This window comes from Arvicola amphibius, chromosome 8 (assembly GCF_903992535.2).
Source record: "Arvicola amphibius chromosome 8, mArvAmp1.2, whole genome shotgun sequence".
In the NCBI taxonomy this organism is placed as follows: Eukaryota; Metazoa; Chordata; class Mammalia; order Rodentia; family Cricetidae; genus Arvicola; species Arvicola amphibius.
Window position 1 is genome coordinate 26,832,252 of NC_052054.1, and position 24,735 is coordinate 26,856,986.

A 24,735-nucleotide genomic window follows, 5' to 3' on the forward strand; every position below is an offset into this window, starting at 1 on the left:
GGAAATCAGCATTTTAATAAAGATCAGATAAACCTTTTATGGCAGCCACTTTGGTCACGGCTGCAGTTTCTGCAGTCCCCACCCAAAAGGGGGCTCATTAGTGTGGGGCCCACCGTGCTCTGTTGTTTTCTCATCAGCATTAGTTTACTGTGGATGTTTGTTCTGTTGCTTTTCCACGCCACTTTCACCCGCCTCTGAAGTCTTTCTTTTTTTAAGTGTGCAGGAGGCCAGAGGGGACAGCTCTGTGGAGGTGGTTGGTTCTCTCTTTCCAACTTGCCATGCTTTCTGGGGGCTGAACTCGGGTTGTGAGACTTTCCTGGCAGTCTCTCCTACTTCCTTTTAAGACAGGATATCATACAGCTCAGGCTGGCCTTCAAGTGGTTGTGGAGCCAAGGATGAATTTTTTACTTCTGTTCCCCCTACCTTTACCTCCCAAGTGCTGAGACCACAAGCATACAGTGACTCTTGACTTCTAGCCCAGTGATCCATGCAGGCTAATCAAGGATTCTGCCACTGGAGCTATATCCCCAGCCCTCTAAACTTCTGTTTCAATATGTAGATCTCGATCTGATGTTCAACTGTTTCCGGCCGAGTGAAGCCCAGCCGGCAGAGCTCCTCACCACTATTCACCATCCCACTCTAGGGAGATCTCTCTCAAGACATCCCCACGTTGTCATCCTTCTGGCCACCGCGTGGTCTGAGGAGGGTCAGATGCAGACAGCAATGTGAGTAGAAGGGTATAAGGTACTTACAGGATGTACAGAAGAGGCTGGGGGTCAGACCCATGCCTAACTCTCAGGAACGACTCTTTCAGAACAGGGTGGCCCTGGGAGCTGACCCTTACTGCTGCCAAATCTGGTGTCCAGTTTTTGAGCCCAAGACCACACTGCTTCAGTGGCACATGCCCACCTTCTACCTCCATAGAGATTAGGTCCAGAGACTTCAGTGACTTCAACAGTCCAAGTTATCACTAGAAATGATGGAGCTCATCTTGGACATCTACTTTGAAAATTCTAGACTAGGCACTGACAGCCGCTTGCAAGAAAGTCCAGAAAATGCAATGTTCTCCACAAGAGAACTTTCCTGGGACTATGAGAGGTAGTGTGTGCACCGTTGGATATCCACAACTCCATGTTCCCAGCTCACCAGTCACTTGCTGTCTTCTTCCTGCTTGTGCTTCTCTCCTTCCTGTGTAGCATGTATAACATGCTCCCTCTAGCAAACTCTTCCTCATCAGGGTCTCTAGCGCATGGATCACCAGTTACATCAAATTTTCCTTGATGTTACTTCTGCATGGCTCCTATTCCAGCTATGAACTCTCCAATTTATGCCTAGATGCTATATTTTATCTGTCTTCTTCCAGCCAATGGGATTCTTCATTAATTGCTCATTCCTTGTATCATCTGATAGACATGCTAGCTAGAATTTCCAAAGCCAGTGTGAGCGTAGTTCCTGCTTTCCAGGAGCGCAGTCCTAGTCCTGGGTTGGAGGAGCATCGTAATCGCATAGCTATGTGGTGGAGGAGTGGATGCTTCACTCCAGAAGCGGGCCGGAGATGGGAGGCAAAGAAAGGCAGGAAAGGCTTCCTGAGAGGTCGTCCTCACCTAAGAATCCACAAAGCCTGGGGCAGTGCTTGGTGTGTTGAATCCTTAATGAATTGCTGGTCTGCAAATGAATTGAATGATTTCCTTGTCCAGACTTTTCCTCTGGTTAAAAGCTTTTTATTGATTTGAGAGCCCACAGGTACTTTAACGTTATTTTTTTTTTTTTTTGTAATGCCGTCAGAGTGAATCCCCTAGGGCTGTTACGTTTAAGTTGTCTCTTTTCTTTGTAAAGATTTCTTTATTTTTATTTTATGCGTAAGAGTGTCTTACCTACGTGCATATAAGTGCACCGTGTGTCAAGTTCCTGTGGATGCTAGAAGAGCATGTCCCATCTTCTAGACCTGGAGTCACAGGAGATCGTGAGCTACCACATGGTGCTGAGCATCAAACCCAGGTCTTCTGCAAGAGCAGCAAGTGCTCTTAACCATCCAATCGCATCTCCGACTTCTTGGTTCTTTACTTGTAGGAATTTATTAGTTTAGTGAAATAATGTTAGTTACATGCCTGCATGTATTAACTATGGTGTCACACTTCTAGACCCTGAGGAATAGGGAACTCTGCCCTCTGTTGTATGGTCAAGGTCATTTGTAAACGGGTGGGGGGGGATTTAGTCACTAAACAAAGAGATGGTAGCTATATGGAAGAGAGGTACAATCACTGAGAGGAATGGCAGGTCTTACCAGAGTTGAAGGGTCAGGAGAGATTTGTTGTCTGAAGAAATGGCAGACTGGGCTAGAGATGGCTCAGTGGTTAAGAGCACTGACTGTTCTTCCAGAGGACCTGGGGTTCAATTCCCAGCACCCACATGGCAGCTCACAACTGTCTGTAACTCCAGTTCCAGGGGATCTGACACCTATGGCAAAACACCAATACACATAAAACACACACACATATATAGGTACATATATATGTGCATACATACACATGCATGCACGCATACACACATAAAAAAATGACAGACTAATCTTTAGACCCACAGGACAGCGGGAAGAGAGAGCCTTTGGAAAGGTACGCCAAGGTTTCCTCCACCCACATAAAGTGTTTCCTCATGAAATCCTCTCACTTAGCTGGCCATGTCTTGTGCTGGTGTGATTGCCAATAATGAAAGGCTCTCACTGGGGGTGAGTGAACAGCACACACACAACACAGTAAGCACATAGAAAACTCACTGTGGGGAAACACAAGGAGACTCAGGAGGAGAAGCTGGTCTCTCCTTGAAGCCTTGGGGTTTTAAGGGTCTCTGAGGGGGTCTTCCTACACCAATTTAGGATTGGTCAGTTTGAGCAAAGATATCCAAGGAGACTGATAAGTCCGCAAGTTTTGGTCTAAACACATCTTGCTCTGGTCTCGAATTTGTCAGACCGATCCACAGCCCAGGGATTCTAATAGTAGGAGAAAAATCCCATCAGGTCTTTGAAACTTCCAGGTTTTTGTCTCGGCACAGAAAGGTGAAGAAGAAGCCAGCCATCTTGGTAATTTTTATTACCAATCATAATCCCTCTCCACATAAGCAGTTTCTTAAGGGAGAACTTTTTACTAGTTAGAAAATCGTGGCACCATAACCAATATTCCTTTTGCATTCTCTAGGCTCCTCCTGATCCCAGACATTTCTGTTACAGCCCCATGTTTCACATTCTGTCCATTAGGCCTGGCACTGAGGTTGGTATCGTGCAAAGTGCGGATTTGAACGGTGCGGATTTGACTCCGGCCCTCTAGGGAATTTAAACAAGGGGTCTGCCCTGTGCAGCATGCAGAGGGCGTAAAATAAAGCTGCTTAAAATGCTCGAGTTTAGGGATGGCTCATTGATGCTGCGCTGTGAATGGATTCAGGACAAACATGTTTCGTTAGAGTATGCATTTATTGTGGAGACCGGAGGTCATGGCCAGGGAGACCCGATCTAGACTGGGTGGAGGGGGATTCTCTAGTCCTCCTTTGATCACTGTGGGAATCTTCCGAAACCTCTCTCGCGCCATTTGCATAGACCTGAGAAGAATTTGTAGGGGCTGCTGAAAAGCAATCTTCTGCCCCAGGACTTCCCAATGGCCCCCTTCACCGCCGTGATGTTTTTAGCACATTCTCCACATTTGCCGTCTCTATGAATGAAGCATTCAGGTTGCCATTCAACATGTCTGGTCCGGGGTGCATTCTAAGTCCAATTATACAAGAAGCTATTTGTAGCGGTCAGCAGCTGCAAAATGAAGAGGCCTTTTTTTTTTCTTTTAGGGTGTGTGTGTGTGTGTGTGTGTGTGTGTGTGTGTGTGTGTGTGTATAAAACGCCATCTCAATGAAGCTAAAAGTTCAGAATGCAGAGTGATCCTGTCGAGGAGTTGGGGTTGTAACTGAGATACAGGGGGTTAGCCAGGGAAGAACTCCCGTGTACAGTCTCCTAACACGGAACGTCCTGTCGAAGTGTGATTCGCGTAGATTCCCCGGGAATTGGTTCTAACAATGAATGTAATATATGGTCCAGAGACTGTGGCTGATTCCGCTATCCAGTGGGGTGCCATTGGTGAGTATGTGCCTCTCCGCCTGAAATAATTAAATGTCAATCAGATTAGAAACGATTGCGTATAAACATCTAGCAAGGGTGGGAAAGTAGAAGCGTTTTAAACCACACTGATCGCTGGAGAAAATGATTAAATAGACTTTGCAAATGAAAAGCGGTGGTGACAGTTTTGCAACTATTTCATTTTAGTCTAGTGCTGAGGATCCAACTCAGGTTTTGTAATTTTATCATGTAGTGATTTCTATGGCGTGCTGTATTTAAAGAGATAGGTGTCTCAGCCCAGCTGGTAAATTTAAGTCCATTTGGCCCTTTTAAGAGGCTTTATATAGTATCAGAGAGATTTGGGAGAACTATCTGGTACTGTAAGATTTCACTTTATTTATTTTCTTTCTAAATGTCTTGCCTTTGGATTCTTTGTGATGGACCAGGTCTCACTATTAGCCCAGCTGACCTGGAGCTCACTGTGTAGATCAGGCCTCTTGCCTGTCAAGTGCTGGGGTTTAGTGGTGAATACCACCAGGTCTGGCTCCCTGGATAGCTTTCCTTTTTATTCTGGTTCTAGGGTTGATTGTTTCCGTCTTAACTATTAGCTAAATTCTTTTTAAACTTTTCTAATTATGTGTGTTTCTGTGTGTGTGTGTGTGTATTTATGTATTTGTGTGTTTATAGGCTAGAATGCTCCACTTGATAATTTAAAGAATATATATATATATGGGTGTTTTGCTCAAAAGTATGTCTGTGCACCTTGTGCATGCTTGGCACCACCCACCGAGGCCAGAGTAGGGTATCAGGTCCTTTGGCATTGGAGTTACAGATGATTATGAGCCACAGTGTGGATGCTAGAAATAAAACTGGGGTTCCCTGGAAGAGCATCCATTGTTCTTTGTTGCTGAGCCATCTATCCAGACCCTGTCTTACTATTTTTAGTGATAGTTTCTCTCACTGGCCTGATTTGGCTACACTGTTTGGTGGCCAGAAAGGTCCAGGGATCCTTTTGTCTCTGCCTTCCTAGGGTTGGGATTTTAGGCATGCACAGCTGTGCTCAACTTTTATCTAAAATGGTGCTGGGGTCCAAATTTAGGCCTTTATCTTGTGTGTGTGGGGCACTTCACCAACTGAGCCATCACCCCAGCTTACTATTGGTTAAGGTCTTCAAATAATTTTTTCTCACATTCCCCACTGTTTTTCATAATGGAAGACAGATAGCAGGTGACTTAGTTCTGTAACCCAGCGCTTGGGAGCCTGAACCAGGAAGGTCTTAAGTTACAGCCAGATGAGGCTAATTACTTAGCCCTTGTCTCAAAACAACAAAGGAAAAGAAGGAGATTAATAAAACAATGATCCAAATTATGAACTCGCCCCTTTGACCAGAAGTTAAACATATTGTTAGGTACATAAAGAAGGTGGCTCATCTTAATCTTGCCTGTAATTACTTTGTAATATCCTTTTTTTTTGAGCTCCATGATACTGAGTGGGAGGGGCCAACCATAGCATTCTGAGAATCATGACAGTTGCCAAGCATAACCATTATTTTTTGATTGTCATTTTGATAGGGTGCCCCTTCTCCTTGCAGCTGTGCTCTAATTGCATTGCCCTCTACTCACAGGGAGTGGCCAGCAAGTGTCCCGGTGCCGCTGCTGTGTCAAAAATTTACCCTTTGAAGTTAAGCGTTAGTACAAAGTTACACAGATTCAGAGATGCCGGGCCACCCATCTCCACCCAATGCTGTTCTGGTTCTGGTCCTTCTCATTTGAGGTTTATTTACTCAAAATGGTTAGTTGTACGAATTGCAAAAAAAAAAAAAAATTAGCGAAGGACTGTTGAAGATGTGAGAGTTCAGGAAGGATTGATTAACTTAGTCTTCGGCTGGCTCACTAATGGATGTCCTCTGCAGTCCAGATGATTTCCAAATGTCCGCTTCTGCTGGGCTGCTGCTCTTTGCCCTGTATCTCACCTCCAGCAGCTTTGCAAAGCTTCCGGAGCCCTTACATGTAATTAGGGACTATGATTTTTGCTTGAAGAATTTCGCTGCTGTCTCTCCCCTCATTTAGGAAAATACAAATTTAAAAATAAAATGAACTGATCAGAGGCACAGTATCTTTGCCCGGATGAACCTTTCTCATTCCTAGAAAACCAAATACAGTGGGACTTTTTAACTGAGTGCTGTCGGTTCATCAGCAAACCAAAAGAGCTCCTTCTAACCACCCCCCACAGGATCGTTTAACATGTGAGGCAGCCCATCTCTCTGCGAGAGCAGTTGCACACAGCAGCTTATTAATTGTAACATGCATCAGGACCATATGCGCGATGATATAAGAAATCACAAGGAGAAGAGAAAAGGAAGCCTCGATGGTTGTGTAACTCGGCAGAACACAAGTTCATTAGGGACCCAGCCTTTGCTTGCTAAATTCTTGGCTGTAAAGGGATGGAAGGGTGGTTGAGGGGCTGAGCCCCACTTCACATGCTTGAGGAATCGAACACCACGCTAAGCATCGTCAAACCCCAATTCTAGTGTCCTGTAAGTGTTCGCATGTAATAATCACGGATTGTGAAGAACTGGGGCAGTGAGCTGTCTGATTTCTCCTTGCTCACTTTAACTGCTCTCCCTATTTTTGAACAGTGTTTCCGAGCCATCTTTAGATGAAAGCTCTACGTTAAGACCCCATTGTTAAAACTGGGTGGAATGGTGCGCGCCATTAATCCTAGCCCTCTGGAGGCAGAGGCAGGTGGATCTTGGCCAGCCTAGTCTACAGAGCGAGCTCTAGGACTGCTAGGGCTATGCAGAGAAACCCTGACTTGAAAAAGAAACAAACACCAAACGACTCCATTGTTGGGACTGGGAATGTGGCTGAGTGCGTGGAGTATTTGTGATACGGGAATGAGGAGGACCTCAGTGTGTAACCCGACCTCCTTTTCATAATAATGTAAGTACTGATATTTATATAATATAAGCACTAAGCCCTTCTTTAACTGGGCTTGGTTGCAGATGGTGTTTGGCTTATGAGTATCCATTAGTCTCTCTGGAAATACGGTATCAACCTTATTCAAATTCAAGCTCACAGGGCACAGAAATTATAGAAGACCCTCCCCCCAGACTAGTAATTCTGAGAGTAAAAGAAAGCTAGAGGCAAAGGTCACTGTCGCGTTGTCAGCCCAGCCGCATCCTCCTGGTGTCCCCTGTAGGTGGCAGTGTCCTCATGTTTCATCTTCATGTTGTCAGCTTCTCTCAGGTTATTGTTGTTGTTGTTGTTGTTGTTGTTGTTTTGGTTGTTGTTAACCTTTTTAAAGAAGTCTTTTTTTTTTTTTGCTCTTCCACTCTTTCAATCTTTTCAATACTTTTCAAGTATAGAGTCTTTGTAGGTTTGGTAACACCATCAATCGGTCAGGTCCTTAATATTATGCGGTGTTCACTAATCACATGCTGCTTTCAATTAGAGTTCCAGGATTACCCTATTATGCTTGGGCTTTTTATTCTACGTTGAGATTTTCTTTTTGCCCCCTAAAGATTTTACCAAAAAAAAATCATATTTTTTACTTTTAGATTTTAGAATTCATTTCCCTTGAATTAGTTTTTATTCTTAATTATGTTAGGCTTAAATAGTACAAAAAGTATATTTTAATTTTCGAGTCATTGAACACGATTCTCTTCACTGAGATACGCCAGAGCAGTGAGACCCTTAATATGTATTCAGACAGCAAACGAGTTAACTTTGCAATTAAGTTCATTTATATGCAGCTCTGCCCGCATGCATTGTTTCTCTCTTTCAGGGAGCCTGTATGTCGCTCATAGGCTTTGTAGAATGAATTGGTGCATCGATGCTTCTTGGATACAAGGATGCGAGCTACACAACACGCTAAGGAATAATTGACTCAGGTGTAAGGGGCTACAGTTAACAAAATGGTCCATTATCTCTCTGTAAGGTGCACCTTGCTCTTTTTTAAAAAACAAATTTATTTAAAAGTTTTTATGTGTATTCTCTGTGAATGAGTGTTTTACCTGTTTGTATGCAGGTGCACCACATATGTGTGCCCTGCCTGTGCCCTCAGAGGTCAGAAAAGAGCATCAGCTCCCCCGGAGATAGACTTACGGTTGGCTTATAAGCCATCGTGGGGATGCTGGGAACCAAATTCAGGACTTCTACAAGAGCAGGAAGTGCTCTTGACCGCTGAGCCATCTCTCCAGCCCCACAGGTTGCTTTTCCTTCAAGCTGTACTCTAAGTAAAATGATATATTTTAAAAATAAAGTTATTAAAGCTTGGTCAAGGAACGCTTCAAGTAGATTAAGCTTTGGCCATTGTTGGAAGAGTGAATAGAGCCATGGCCAGCCGTAGACCAGGGATCAGGCATCTAGGGAGGTTAGAAGCCTATTAAAGATGTTGAGGGGAAAAAATGAGAGTGGATTCCACAGCCACATGGCCCCTTCCTAACACAAGCAGCACGGAGGATACAGCAAACTAGAGACAAGATATCAGTTCCGTGGGGAGTAGCCCTGTGCTGCACTGCAGGCTGCTATTGCAGAAGCAAGGAGACAGGATGTGCCTTCTAGCTCGACTCTGACTCTAGGTGCCCCTGAAAACTCCCCTTTGGACTTCCCACGCAGTGTCCTTGCACACAATTAACTCCAGGCTTGCTGCTGACAAACCTGCTTCCTGTGGGCCACACTTCTCTATCATCTCAGGATAGCCCCTGGGTGGCCCTACCCTGTGCTGGGGGAGACTTTGCACCCTTGCAGGCCAGCTGAACTTTGACTGTTCCTTGTCAGCACAGGGGTTCTTTTTCTCTTCTTACGGCATGTTTTCTGACTGCCTCTCCTTGCCTTTGCTCATTGTTTGTAACAGGAATATCATGGCGATAGCCGGGGTTGTGAAATGGGCTGAGCAGATGGGAGCGGTGGGATTAGGTTAAATTATTAACCAGACTCCACATGCAGAGTGGAGGGGGTTTCTCAGCATCCGCATTAGCTGGCAGAATGGATAGCAGATCAAGTTCCCCCTAAAGAACGGATGTGTTCTCATCTCTGACGGGCTCCCTTTCTGCCGCTCACCACCTCCAGCATCTACTGGTAAAGGGGGCTTTCCACTTGTCCTTTGCAGTATTTCATGGGCACACTATTAAAAATTCATTTGGAAACAGAAGAAACATATCCTGCGAAGTTCTGGAGCCTTGATGAATTTAAATGCGCTTTGTGAAATAACGTTAGTGAGATAGCTAAAATATCTAATAATAGCTAGCATTCTGCGTGGAGGGTTGCCACATGCTTTCATTCTGGGAAGAGTATCTCTGAGATATTACCTTTTATAGGTATGTGTGTGAAAAGTAAATTAGGTTAGCTTTAGCATTTTCTGCAATCTCTTGCCAAGTATGCACATATAATTTAATTTAATTGACCTGGAAGGCTTATATTGTATGATAATTTTCAGTTTGCTCAAAGAGCCCCCGAATAACATAATGGATGATGATTTGCAGGAATTTTAGATTATATTTTAACTATATATAAAGGTAATGAATGAGTAAATCTAAAGAAGTTGTGTACTATTAGAATTAAATTAGAAGTCTCCTAATTTATTTTTGAAAAACAATGTTTATTTGTTTGTTCGTTTGTGTTTTGCATACATGTATGTATGTGTGCTACATGCATGCAGTGCCTGAAGAGGCCAAAAGAGTGTGGCAGATCCCTGGAACTGCAGTTATAGACACATAGGAAATGCCGTGTGGGTGCCGGGAATCAAATCCTGGTCCTGGGTGAGAGCAGCCAATGCCCTTAACCACACGGAGCAGTCTCTCCAGTCTCTAGTTTTCTAATTCAGTTGTTAAACTTGCTTTCTAAAAATAGGCTTAAGGTTAGCAAACGGTAAACCCACTACTTATAGATTGGGTCGGGCTGAGGAGATTTCTCTTTAAGGAGCTGAAGTCTCTGTGATGTGTTATATTTATCGTGCACTACATAACTCTAACCAGAAATGTATGTTATGTATAATTTTTTTCTTACGTCTGCCTTTCCTTCCTTTCTCAACCAAGTCAAACACAGTACTCTTTGTCAATTATAGATTTTATTTTCTATTGTTGAAGATTTCAGTGTGTGTGTGTGTGTGTGTGTGTGTGTGTGTGCGCGCGTGCGCCCGCGCGCACGCTATATCTAATTGCTACATGTAACCCCTGTGTATAACATTTGAAAATGTCCCTATTTGGGAACATCCCTGCATTGCGGGTGGGAGTGCAAGCTGTTACACAGCCCCTTTGGATATCAGTATGGTGATTTCTCAGAAAATTAGGAAATAACCTTCCTCAAGACCCAGTAATACCAGTTGGGTATTTTGGGTATTACTTTTGGGTATATCCTAAGAATGCTTAACCGTGCCACAGGGCCATGTGCTCAACTGTGTTCATAGCAGCATTGTTTTCATAGCCGGAACCTGGAAACAACCTAAATGCCCCTTGACCAAAGAATGGATAAGGAAAATGTGATACATTTCACGATGGAGTACTACTCAGCAGAAAAAAATAATGACATCTTGAAATTTGCAGGCAAATGGATGGAGCTAGAAAACATCATAATGAGTGAGGTAACCCAGACCCAGAAAGACAATTATCATATGTACTCACTCATAAGTGGTTTTTAAACATGATGCAAAGAAAACCAGCTTACAAATGACAATCTCAGAGAGCCTAGACAACAATGAGGACTCTAAGAGAGACTTACATAAATCTAATCTATATGGGAAATAGAAAAAGACAAGATCTCTTGAGTAAATTGGGAGCATGGGGACCATAGGAGAGGGTTGAAGGGGAGGGGAATGGTAGTGAGGGGAGAAGAAAAAAAATGTATGTAGTTCAATAAAATAAAATAGATTAAAAAAGAGAAAAAAAAGAAAAAGAAAATGTCCCCTTTTAGTCAATGTTGTCTAACAGCATGGAAGTTCAGGGACTGGGAGGACTTCTAATGTCCCCTTGTATTTAATATACCATGGAGCTGACATTTTATGAAACTGGTGATGGGGAGGTAGTGCGGTAGAGGCTCTGTCGGGGAGTTCTGGAAGCTTCCATGGCTTTGCTGTTAAGCACCTTCTAGTTTTGTTTTTGCTTTTTAACTTCATCATATAGTTTTTGTCCCTCAACATGATATGGTTGTGCCTAGATGAAAGAATGGTTGGGACATGAACAAATAGTGTCTAGTTGGGGTCCCCTTCCCTCACCCACTGCGGTATTTCAGATAGAACCCAGACAGCCTTGCTTATTCTAAAATGCCAATGCTGACTTAACCTCCCCAGCACCCTGTTGGTTGGTTGGTTTGTTTAATTCATACGTTAGGTTAGGTATTTGTGAGTGAAAACATATTATAGTGCTCTTAGTGCTGCGGTGCAAACGTGTTTCAGATTCCAAATACATGCGTGTACACAGAGAGATACTTTGGTGACCAAGTCTGAACTTAGCATTCAGCATCTTCTTTCTATCCACCCCTATACACAATCTGAAGGGATCTCTGGATCATACTCTTGCTTCTCCGTTTTGACTGTGCCCCATCTCGTGCTGAAGTCAGGTGTGAAATTTTCTACTGTGACATAATATAGGAGCTTAAAATGCTTCAGAATTTGGACCACTATACGGCATTAAGGATGTTGAAGGTGCATATACTGCCAACATAGGCAGAGAAACCTAAGTGTTGTGAAGAAACTTAGCTGTGGATGACTTTTTGATCTTATCTTCTTAGCATGGATTGTGACACACATAGGCCTTCCTGGTGTTTTTCTCAGTGCCACCCTGGTGACAAGCAAGGGCCTTTGGGTATGCTCTTGTCCTGCTGTAGTCTGGTCTTCCCTCACCATTGTCCTGAGAGCCTTCACACAGTACGCGCAGACCTAAGTCTGACGACCGCACCCTCCCTTCGCTTTCCCACTGAGACTCTTCTGAAGAAACGAGGGCTCCTTCATCATTTCATTAGGAGCTTCCTGTCCTTCACCCTTCTCCTGGACTTCCTCATTGTTGCCACCAATTTTATCTTTTGGGGGTGTGTCTTCCTCACTGGACTTTGACCATTTTTTTTTCCTGAGGCAATCAAATCCAGGACCTTGTAGCCATTCCAGGTACACACCTAACTACTGAGCTATATACTGACTTTTAAGACAGTGTCTCCTGTGTAGCCTAGGATGGCCTTGAACTTGGTGATTCTCACTTTCACCTGACGCATGCTGAGATTATAGATATGAGCACTTTGGTAGCCCACAAGTGACCATCCTTTATCCTGGACATCTGACACAAGGAAACTAATGAGTGCTTGGCATAAAACGGTTAAAAGATTGGGCATAAACCACTGTTGCATCTGAATAAGCTTTTTGAACTGATCTATTCGAGGTACCTGCCTGGGGAGGTGGTAAAATGATGCCCTGATGAACATACGTTGTTAGTAAAGTTGTTCTCGCTCCTTTGCTCAGACTGTTCTGAACTTGAACTCAGAGGTTCACACAAGCCTTCTGCCTCCTGGACAGCAGAAAGTAGAGGCATATATCACCATATGTGGCCTAAAAGGAAAAATAGTTAGTTAGTTAGTTTGATTTTTTGAGATGGGGTTTCTCTGTGTAGCTCTGGCCCTCCTGGAACTCGCTCTGTTGAGTAGGACTGGCCTAAAACTCACAGAGACCCTGCCTGCCTCTGCTGGGATTAAAGTCGTACACTACTACTGCTCCAGTAAGAAAAATCTTTAACATTTATTCCTAAGAAGGTTTTATTAATGTGAAAGAAGAAGCGGAGCAGCTGGAGCTTTATAATAAGAATACATATTTCACGGCACAGTACTGGAAACAGAATTCCAGAATTCCGCATCAGAATAAGGAGACACCGTGCTTAATGAAGCTTAGTACTTTAGCGTCTCATCCCCCGCGGTTCAACCAGGATTGTTCAACCAGTGTTGCAACATAGCTTTTTTGTTTTGTTTTGTTTTTTAATTTACTTATCTGTGTGTGTGTGTGTGTGTTCCTGTGTGTGGTCAGAGGCCAATGTTATATGTTTTATGCAATCACTTTCAGTTACTTTTTGTGAAGTAAGATCTCCCACTGAACCGGAAGCTAGCCTGGATAGTCTGCAAGCCCAAGGATCCCCCGTATTGAGATTATAGGTGTCCACTGCTGCCCTTGCTTTTTTCACAGGGGAACAAGGGGATTGAACTCACATATTCATGCTTGTGCAGCATGCACATTACTGACTAAGCCAGCTCTCTAACCTGAAAAGTTTTGAGAATTCGTATTCGATGCTACTAGAAAAAATTCTATATGGGTATAACTCAAAGGCAGTGGGGGGGGGGGGGGGGGGAGCAATCACTCGAGAAGCTGACAGTTTAACTCCGAGAGGAGTGGAAAGACAGTTGCTTACCATCAAGCCTGATAATCTGAGTTTGATTCTTGGGATCCTGTGGTAGAAGGCAAGAACTAACTCCTGCACATTGTCCTGTGACCTTCACCCATGTAGGCAAATGCATACACATACATGTGCATGAATACCACATATGCGCAAATAAAAATTCAAATATAAACATAATTCTTTATGAAGCATGAAGCTGCTTCGCTGTTGCCTGAGATTTTATTTGTGTATTTAACGAACACAAATGCTTACTACATACTGAGAACTATTCCACAGACTCTATTAATAAAAATGTCTTAAATTCTGATAATAGCCCTGGGATAGAAATACCATCCATGCCTCCACTGTCCTGCTGACCTAACCAAGGCATGGATGGGTGGTTGTCGAACTGAGATCTTCACTATTGTGCAGACGCTAGGATATCCCAGCTGTTTTGCTGCTGCTGCTGTTAAGGAGTGGGAAGTGCCGTAGAATCATATATTTCCTGTTGAATGTCTAAACTAAGCAACTTCAAAATGCTAGACATTTGCTTAAATAAATCATGGCGGGAAGACATGCAAATTACATAGTAGACCTATGTTCCCGTTCTCAGGCTATATATAAGATATAAAGCGTGAGGTGGCGGTATTATTAGGGAAAACCTTATAATTAATAAAACTTGATGACTTATTAAATGCATAATGCCAAAACATAACAGTGTGTAACAGTTGATAAACCTGATAATTCACTTGAATTATTGCTTGAAGAGGATACCGTGTCCATGTTCCCATCTGGAAGCCTGCCTCTTCTCCCTGAGATTACCATTGGCTTATGTGTAACAAATAAGGGTTTATCTTCCCTAACTGTGTCTACTTAGCTTTGGTCATTCTGGAGAGAGACGGAAATGGCTCCACTCTTGTTGCAGTTCATCTTCTAAGAGGGGAAGGAGCACGTCTTTAACTAGTCCTGGAGGGTTGGAGATGTGGGTCCCCAACCTGAAGAACAGTCTTGTTTTGAAAATGAGAGCCAGGGCTGGAGAGATGGCTCAGAGGTTAAGAGCATTGCCCGCTCTTCCAAAGGTCCTGAGTTCAATTCCCAGCAACCACATGGTGGCTCACAACCATCTGTAATGGGGTCTGTTGCCCTCTTCTGGCCTTCAGGCATATACACAGACAGAATATTGTATACATAATAAATAAGTGAACAAATATTAAAAAAAAAGAAAATGAGAGCCAGTTGGATTTACCGGTGTGTTCTGTTTATTGCCGTCTTCTCCTTCAAGTCTGCACCCAAACCCCGTTATTTCAGTGAGGACCACCCTGACTTATTTAAAATCCACCCAGACCCGCTCACCTCCTTCCCATCCTCTTTTGCCTACTTTTGCCCAACTTTTTGTTTGCTCACTGAAGGTACTACTCTCTGATCGGCCATATGATTGGTCTCTTGTCAAATAATACAGGCCTGATGAGGGAGGCCCATCTTAGACTCTCAATACTTACCTGGTTAGCTGTGTGCACAAGAAGCTGTGTTCTGTATGTGATCAAGTGTATTCACGGTCTACTGTCCTGAACCATTTCTACTTTCAGGTGAAAAGTTGTCTCTGAACTTCAGAGTGACTTCTTCAAAAAAACCTGTAGATGGTGAATTAGATTGTTTCTTTACCGAACTCAACCTGTCTCTAATGCCACGCTAGGAGCAAGGTCTCAGTCACTGATAAGTCTGAAGAGGAACTTTGCTCTCCACGTAGGACAGCGTGTTTGAGTTACCGCCTTGGTTGTTACTCATTTGCCATCTAGCACTTCGATGACTTTTAAGGAAAGTTGTGTAAAGGACGAAAGAACGCATAGCAAAATTTCTCCGGGTGTGACGCTATGTTAGTTTCTTCTGCTTTTGTTCGCTTTTGTTGTTCAGAAGGTGTGGTTAAAGGGAAGAGAAGCTTTGAGGGGCCATCACCCCCCAAGCTTTCCCTAGGGAAGTCCCTTAAATAAACTGCCATTCTTTGACTTAAGAGCCTTTGTTATAAAGTAAATGTTTTGAATTAGAGGATTATTGCATTTTTCCATTCAATTACAAGTCTGGCCCCAAGCTCTAAACTAAGAGGTTCTTTTCTGTGCTCAGTGGGGAAGAATGGGAGGTGTGTGTCCCGTGCTCCCCCTCCGTCCCGTCTGTCTTCAGCGTTTCACGTCCTTCTCTTTCCCCCTGGGCTGTATTCTTCTAACAGTGCCTTGATTTCCCTCCGGTTACCTTTGTCTTTCCTCAGTCCAGAACTGAAGTACTTTTGAACTAAAGAGTGATCCAAATAATGTTTATTTAAAACTACAACCCAGTAAAGCTGTGGCAGAATTGCTAGAACCAGGCTGTTAGGTAATTACCGCATTTAAAAGAGATTAAAGTGATTTGGGTAATGTTATCTAATTTCTTCTTTGGAGTTGGGAAGTTAAGGGGTTTTGTTTGTTTTTTTTAAGAGTTGGTGCCAGCTAGATGCAAATGAGATCACACTTCCCGAGAAGGGTGCTGAGAGCCATGACTATCAGGGGGTGAGAAGACAGGGCACTCTCATTTGCATAAAAATGCCACTAAGTCATCGCAAAACTCCCTGGTGATTCTTTTCTAAACTAGTGGAAGTTCTGTTGGGAAGCAGAGCCTGGGGGTGTGGTTGGCAAACAAAGGTTGGTTCATTTCCCCTGTCTCAGTCCTCACTCCTTTCTCCCCGGTGGGCTGGAAAGTAGCAGAATCAACACGGGGTTGCGCTCAGACTTACTGGATCCTGTAAACAAACAAACTGATCTGGATGTACACAGTGGCCTTGTGAAAGCGGGGCACCCATTTGTTTCATCGTGACAAGAATTCCAGAAAACAAAATCTGCCATCTACGAGAGCAGAGGAAATGGAATGAATGGGCCGGAGAGCCGAGCAGTGCTTATGCAAATGAGTGCTGTGATTGGCTTCCTCTCTTCCTGCTGTCACTGGCCACTCCTAGCCTACAGATCAGGTTTCAGTGGGAGTTTTTCTAGTTCAAGGACCTGCTTAGGGTTTGTAACCACCTGACTATAAACTTGACCTCAGAGTTACGAGCAGCTCAGGGAGGCGGACCTCGAAAGGACTGAGAACCGATGAAGAAAGTTAGAATCCGGGGCTGTAGAGCACTGTTTGCCACCTGCCTGCTGGACCCTACTTCTACAGTGACTTCGAATTCCGAACCTATGTAGGGGCTGCAGAAAGAAAATGGTGGTCTTCATTAATGCAAAGATTAAATCTTTCTTTAAACGTTTCAAGAAGAAAAGTAAGTTCTGGGGAGAGAGAGAGAGAGAGAGAGAGAGAGAGAGAGAGAGAGAGAGAGAGAGAGAGAGAGAGAGAGAGAGTGTGTGTGTGTGTGTGTGTGTGTGTGTGTGTGTGCCCTTCTGAGTGCTGAAATCACAGTGAAAGATGAATTGACCTCCACTGTATGCCAGTCGCTGCAGCGCCTTGGACAGTATGAAGCGGTCTTATCCTGTCTTATTTATTTATGTTTGGGGTTTAAGTGACTTTGTTTCTTGTATACTCCTCACAAGAAGTCCCTTAAGGAAGAGAAGGTCTTTGTGTTGACTCTGCCTTGGCAGTGTGTGGTTTCTGGGCATGCAGCTGGCTGAGTGGCTGAGGTAAGGAGTCCATGTGTAATGCGTCACCTTGTTCTGGTGGGGATGATCCTCTAAAGCCCCCTGGTACTCTCTGTTATGGAATTTTTGAGCCCGAGGACATACTGTCTAGACGGATCAGTGACTGTCGTAAAGCAGTGAGCTCTTGTGTTGTGGCTTCTTTGTGTACTTCCTGTCAGTTTAAATTTCCTTAATCTCGGCGTCTCTTCATTCCCGTGAAAATTTAATTTTACAGTGACATTTTTTTTCCTGTTATTTCAGTGTGGCTTTGTGTCGCCTTTTATCAGTGACAGGACCTGGATCAATGTGCATCCAGGGAGTGGGAGGTCTCTACTCACAGACCTTGGAGAACACAACAAAGGACAGCACTCTGGGCCCATTTTCCCACATCTCTCTAGCTTGAAGCCTGTCTGTGGAGGGAATGATAGAGATCAGCCCTGGCAGGAGGCAGGTAGAGGGGAAGAGACAAGTGCTCTTTCAGAGGAACCAGTTCGTGTCTGTGCCCTGGGGCAGATGGTACAATTACAGGGGCTCAGATGCCAGCACTTGGATTTGATTTGTAATGAGCAAAGAGGGGGAAGTTTCCATTTTCCGGTTAAGGCAATTAAAATTTAAAAATAAATAGGCATTAGCAAAAGCCATCGTAATCAATTCTGTGTGTACTTTGAGGGACTTCTGGCTGCTTGGAGCTGTGTTACTCTCTGAGCCATACAAGCAGAGTGAAGACCACGCTTTCAGATTTTATATATTAAGGCTGATGGTGTTATGAACCATGCAGAACTCTTGTCCAGAATGTAAAACAATAGAGGCCTAATTTATATACCACCTTTGTCGAACATTATACGCAGAAAACAGCATTTCCATTTTTAACTTAATGCCTGGTTCTCAATGTGTATTACCCTTTAGCAGTTTATGGAGAAAGCGGCTCCTTAAATCTTCAGATCCATAGACTTTTGAAATGTGGTCGCTACAGGAAAATTACTGGAAGCGCAGGTTACAGGTGTGTGGGAGCCAGGCTAAGGAAGGCGCAGTTCTTCCATGGGAAGAGTGCTGGGGACTTGCTCATTCGTTCAGAATTCATTGTTTCTTCCCCAGTCTTGCTTTACAAGATGGTTTATTTCCAAGATGGTTTATTTCATGAGCAACCTTAGTCCATTTGGGCTCTACTGTAGACCTGGTTACTGTGTATGGGGGTATGTTGAGCTAATTTTAAATATGTTCAAACAGAGTCATTAGTTCATTTTGTTTTTTCATGTTCCTTTGAGATTGTGTTTTATGATCTTGTTCCCAGGCATGCATTCTGTTGTTTCAGGCAACTGTTCTCTGTAGGGCTCCGTCAGGGTAGACTTACTTCTGACTCACCGCCCCAACGTCTGCTGGCTCTACATGAGTTAGATTTACCACCCTGGGTAAATGCCCTGTTCAGGGGCTTCCTTTTACGTGGGTCTGTCTAGTCCTTTCTATTCATAGGTATGTGGCAGACATATAGAAAGTATTAAAGCATTGCTGATGACTACGTTCTACTCATGCGCCAGCATAGCTTGTGTTTTGGGAAATATGGAACAAAAGCGATCTCCAGCCTTAGTAGGAGTGTAAGCAAATTATCTTAGAGATTCCGCTTAGGCGCAGTGTGCCTGTTATTCCCCTCCCACAAAGACTTTGGACTCTTTTGTGTTGGAAAATTTTAATTGACTTGCTTTGTGTTGGATATAGTCAATTGCATTAGACATTTAAAAAATTACAATGGAAGTAGCCCATGAAAGCATAAATGAGAGAATTTTATAGTGCAGATGCTGTTCAAACTGAATACACTAAGTCCTAAATTTTTTATTTGTGCTTGCAACAATGGCGTTTTTAAGCTAGGCAGTAGAAGATAGATGTTTGGTCTCAACCTCACGGTGGGGAATTTGTTTCTGGTTTGTTTAATGAGGCAGCCACATTGTACCATTGGAAAACTTGGTTTGTTGTGTGTGGATCAGGAGGAATGGTCAAATTCATCTATCATTCTTCTAACCTGGGAGCGGGAGGAGGAGCTATGGGTCTGGGAAGCAGGGAGCTGAGCAAACACTTCTATGAACATACTGTGTGGTAGATGGTGGTCAGCGCTTTTTGTTTACAGACAAAACCACTCGAGCCTGAGATGAAATCTCCCTTGTTCCTGGCTGGTTCCTACCTGTGAGTGTGTTAAATACCACAGTCTTATCTTTCTCTGGTTGTTTTCGAAACAAGGTCTCACTCAATGTCTCCAGGCTGGCCTGGAACCCACTATGTAACTCAGGTGTTGAACCTTTGGGGTCCTCCTGCCCCAGTCTCCTAATAGTTGGGACTAAAGGTGTGAGCTGTCATACCTGGTGACTGAGACCTTATCTTAATGTAACCGATTCAGGGTCAACAACTGACATGTGAATCTCTTCTTTGTCTCTGTAGCGGTTTCCAACTTAGACGAGGAGAGCCGATGGACCGTCCACTACACGGCACCATGGCATCAGCAGGAGAATGTTTTCCTTCCCACTACAAGACCCCCCTGTGTTGAGGACCTGCACCGCCAAGCTAAGCTCAACCTCAAATCAGTGCTGAGGGGTAAGGCAGCCATCGCTCTGGGCTTGCGTGGCTTAATTGCTAATTCTTAAGAACTGACAGCATCAGTTTAATCACGGTCTGTAAAAGAAGAGGTGTGGATTTAATGTCTCCATAAATACATCCTTACATATGGCTGAAAGCTTCTGGTCCTTGGAAGACCCTTTTTACTGACTTGTACATTTGCCTTAAAAGAACCTAATGCTGCTTAGAAACCCCTCCAAATGTCCAAACCACCAGCATTAATCTAATCCAAAGAAAATAACGTGGGGGCTAGGCCTTGCCACTGCCCTTAAAGCTGCGTTACGTATTGAAAGCAACTTTGCTAAAGCTGGTTCTTTTGCATGGTTGGAAAGCAGGGTGGGGGTTGTATGTAAACATTGACATGATGCTAAATAGTCGAGGTACCAGAACTTGGGTAATGTGCAGCAGGGCTCTCGGACCATAGATTCTGTTGGCAGTGTCTGCTAGGAAGTATAAGAGGTGTGAATTCCTACCGCTAGTACACAACTCTCACTTTAACTAATTGCTGATGTTGAAAACAGCAAATGGGCGTAGCAAAAGAGTCTTTGCAAAGGTGATAGGAGGCCAGGGGATTCTTCCAAGATAAAGGGTCCACTAGGAAAGTAGAGACTTGGTAGTAAGACAGCACACCAAAGTTCTGGTGGACTGTTCCAATTGGATCTCTTACCATGCAACATTTGGGACATAAATAAACCAAAGAAAAGTATTTGTAACCACAAATGCTTGAAATTTAATGAAATTGTTTCTAATATCCACTGTGGAAGACTTGAGTCTTGAACGGTTAGTCTTGTCACTCACTCAAGGAGAAAGCCCCGTGAACCTCTGGCTTCATGAGAATTTTTACTGATGTACCAGTCATTGACTAAGAGATTTATTATTTAATGTATCAGCACAGCGATACGAGTGCATGCCTATTAAGCAGTTTATTACAGTGCTAGGGACTAGACTAAGCTCCCTTAATGTCTCATCTCATTTAATCTTCAGAGTTATTCTACACGGTCGCTCTCACTGCACCTAGATGAGGGAATAATTCACTAAGATAAACTTGCCTGGCACTTCTAAGTTAGCTACCACTACCAGGACTTAAACCTGGACCTGAATTTGTAGTTTGTAGTACAAATCACACCATGCAAATATCCAGGAGATGTGCCAAAAGATACTCTTTGGGAATGAAAACAAACAAAAACCCAGATAACTTCTGCTTGGAGACAATCAGATAACAATCAGTAGATTTGCCGTTAAATTATTGCTGTTTTGTTTTGCTTTAATTATTTTACATCTATCTGTCTGTCTATCTATCTATCTATCTATCTATCTATCTATCTACCTACACACACATATATATATATATGTGCCACTGCAAATGTATGTATGTCAGAGGGCAACGTGCTGATTTGTGGGAGCCAGTTCTTCCCTTCCACCATATGATTCCTAGGGGTTAAACCCAGGTCTTTAGATTTAGTGACAAGCACCTTTCCCTGCTGAAGCATCTTGTCCCCCTTCTTCCCCCTTTAATTTTTATGGTATATACCTTATCTTGTTTGTCTCAGAATATCTTGTTTTAGACTCGAAAACTTAGGGCCTTTGTGGGGTTCTCTTTTTCATTGAGCCAGAGTACCTTATATGTTTAATGACTACGAGCTTAAACAAGAACAGCATTTGCTTTGTTCATTCGCACGACCTTGGAGTTGTGCTTTGAGCTTCATCACCTTGGTGACACTGATTGCTGAACGAACATACATCTAACCATAGTCGAGGACCGTGCAGCGCCCAGCGGTTCCTCTTTAGTTAGTTTCAGCCGGTGACATCTCTACTTTCATAGCTCTCCTCCCTCCCCCAGGTAGTTACTGAGAAGGTGGCATGGTTCCCAGGACAGATCCTTAGGCAGTGCCTCTCTCCTACCCTCTCTCACATCGCTTTGCATGGGCTGGCTCACAGCCAAGCAATTGCATGGGCTGGCTCACAGAAAGCTCCCCTGGGAAGGTATGCATGAGTCTGAAGTTTCAGGCCCACCTGGTTCTTGATCATTCTCCAGGAAACTGTGCCTCACTCTCAAGTTCATGTGTCTTCAAGTCCCACATCAGGACCGTCCTTCCCTTAGGAGACTGAGCATCTATCTCTGGATTCTTCAGTTCCCCACAGGAGATGCCACCACCACCACCAGTTTCCCCAAAACTGGAATACTGGGATTTTATTTTGAAAAGATCCTTTCAAGATAGTTTTTTTTTTTTTTGGTTTTTCGAGACACGGTTTCTCTGCAGCTTTTTTAGAGCCTGTCCTGGAACTAGCTCTTGTAGACCAGGCGGCCTCGAACTCACAGAGATCCGCCTGCCTCTGCCTCCCGAGTGCTGGGATTAAAGGCGTGCGCCACCACCGCCCGGCTTCAAGATAGTTTTTATAATTGCTTTAATGCCCTCAAGAGTTTCATCAAAGAGATATTCTTGTCATAAAATTAATAACTTTGGAAAATTTCTTGGACTGCACCTTTTAAAGTCTGGATTTCCAAACTCCTTTTTAAGGTTTAAAATACAGCTTTGTGAACTGTTGATGAGTAGGGTGTAATGAGAAAGAACTTCTGGGTTCTCTTCTGTTCAGTATGTACTTCTGATCACTTTTGATCCACACAGAACTTTGTGTCCCACTTCCCCCGCATCCTTTCAGCAAACAGAGAGAATTCAAAAAGTGCATCCATTGCCTCTGCACAAGTGAAGATTCAGGGTGTCAGGGGGAACCCTAATGATGTCGCCAAGTATTTCCGCATATGCGAACTGTTAAGACTTGATGTTGAATGAGTTATCAGTTGCAGTTAATTCTCCATGAACGTTCTTTTGCTCAGAAATTTAGAAAAGTAATTATCGAGATAGTGCGCAATCTATTTTGTTCTGCCTCTTAATCTCACAGTGATCTTGTCTTTAATCTTAAAGAACTTCCAGCATTTCTTTTTACTAAATAGACAAGTGCTGTCTTGTTATGACTCAAGTACTCTTATGAATTATTCCATCACTCTTCAAAGGAGAGGAAGCTAGACTTGCCTAGTTGTAAGAACTACAAAGTGCAAATGGAAGTGGTACTAATGGGGTAACAAATGCATGGTGAGTGGTTACTCTTAACACAATGTGGAGTGTTGAGTGGTCAGTCCAGTGACTACAGAAGGCATGTGTTTATGGAAAAGTGTGCTATGCAAAGGTTAGGCTTAAGTTGATGCCCCAGGGCAGGTAATGGACATCATTAGTTGATATTTGAGCATCCGTTTGGTACTTACTCATTTGCTTGCGTGTCTGTTCACTTGTTTATTTAGACAGCATCTTGTTCTGCTTGATAAAACGGTAGCCACATTTTTAGATCAAATGTTGGTTTTGTTGATGTGTTTCTAGTGATTTAGGTCTTGATTTACTACCCTTGAAGGTACATGTGTGATGGTTGAAAATAGTGCCCCTAAAGGGGGTAGCACTATTAGAGGGTATGGCTTTGTTGGAGTAGGTGTGGTCTAGTTGGAGGAAGTGCATCACTGTGGGGACGGGCTTTGAGGTCTCAAGCTTCCTTCAGTGTGACAATCAGTCAACTTCCTGTTGCCTAAAAGATGTAGGGCTCTCATACTCCAGCCCCATGTCTGCCATTCTTTCTGTCATGATAATGGACTGAACCTCTGATCTGTAAACAAGTCACCATGATTAAATGTTTTCTTTGTTAAGAGTTGTCGTGCTCATGGTGTCTCTTCCCAGCAATGGGAAACCTAACTAAAACTTGTTATCGAGATTCAAAAATAGTATTTTGCTGTTTGGTTGGTTTCTTTCTTGGATTCCTATCTTTTTTTTTCTTTTTAGATGTGCTTATTTTTATATGTATGAATGCTTTACCTGCATGTTACCACACATGTGCCTGGTGCCTATGGAGGCCAGGAGAGGGTGTTAGATATCCTGGAGCTGGAGTTACCAACTGTTGTAAGTCAGTATGTGGGTAGTTGGAACAGATCTCTGGAGCCATTATTCCAGTCCCTTGTTTGGTTTATCAAGGCATCTGGCTTACCAAGAAGAGTAAGGTTTTGAAGATGGCTCCATTATCCATGAAAAATTCTCTTAGCATTGCACTTAATTTCCAGAAGATTCCACCTTTTTATCTCCATAGCTACTCGAACCTTTATGCCATTATTGGAGACAGCTTTGATGAAAGATACCCCCTTTATAACCAATTTTTATTTGTACTGCCTTTAGCTGTCTAGAAAGAGTCCAAATTGAGTGGGAAGGGGGAATTGGAAACTCCAAGAGAGAGGGGGGTCCTTGTTTGTTTCTCTACAGTTTGAAGACTTCATTTGACGATAATGAGCATATTAAAGACTGAAATAAAGGCATCCTGTTTAAGTCTCCAAAAAGCTCAACTTGAGAGAGATAAATACAGTTTCTCACAGTATGTTTAACAGATAATTTAGTCTCTGTGGCTGTGTATACTACTGCCTGAATTAGTTCACAGAGCATCTGCTGTTGGCATCAGGAATGTTCTTGTAGTCACAGTTCCTTGCTGAGAAATTCATTTTATCAGGTCAGCTTGCTCCGTGGCTACAGGTACAGTCCTGCACTTCTACCAGGAACAGAAGTGCAAGCCCAGTGTGTGTGTTGTGGGGGAGTGTTGAGTTTGTTCTGTCTTCCTGTCAGGTCGGAGTCATGTTCATCACACTTGAAAGGACAGGGCTGCAGATTTACAATGTGAGAAAACAACCGCTTTCCTCAGATGACTAGAGATAAGTGTGTGTATTCACATGTCAACCTGTCTAACGTTCAGCGGGGGATAGCTTTCTCCAAATTACGGACCAGGTTTCTCGTAGGGCCCACCGTGTTTCCGCGTCCAGTCTTTCCCCTGGATCTAATGAGGAAGATCAACTGTTGTACCATTTTCTCTGGGCAGGTGGGTCTCTGAGACCTCACAGATACTTTGTGCCTTGGACAGTAGGTTCTTGTTCTGGAGATCCTGAGACCGGCATCTTTGTGGGCGTGGCTTTATAGGCGTGGCTCTGTAGGCCTTGATTGAACACTTTCACTTTTAGATTAACACACCTGCCTAGC

General features: G+C 43.5%; 1 protein-coding gene across 3 annotated transcripts in view; it reads left to right on the plus strand.

The window, feature by feature from the left end:
- The window catches only part of Nhsl1 (NHS like 1), a 225,617-nt gene that overhangs the window by 146,656 nt on the left and 54,226 nt on the right, over positions 1 to 24,735 (plus strand). For 2 of the 3 annotated variants that reach the window (XM_038340300.1, XM_038340301.1), the window contains exon 2: positions 19,505 to 19,657. In XM_038340300.1, the coding sequence (XP_038196228.1) occupies positions 19,505 to 19,657 (153 nt within the window). Of the gene's footprint in view, positions 1 to 16,491; positions 16,726 to 19,504; positions 19,658 to 24,735 lie in introns of those variants that run through there. The other variant, XM_038340302.1, reaches the window with a different exon arrangement.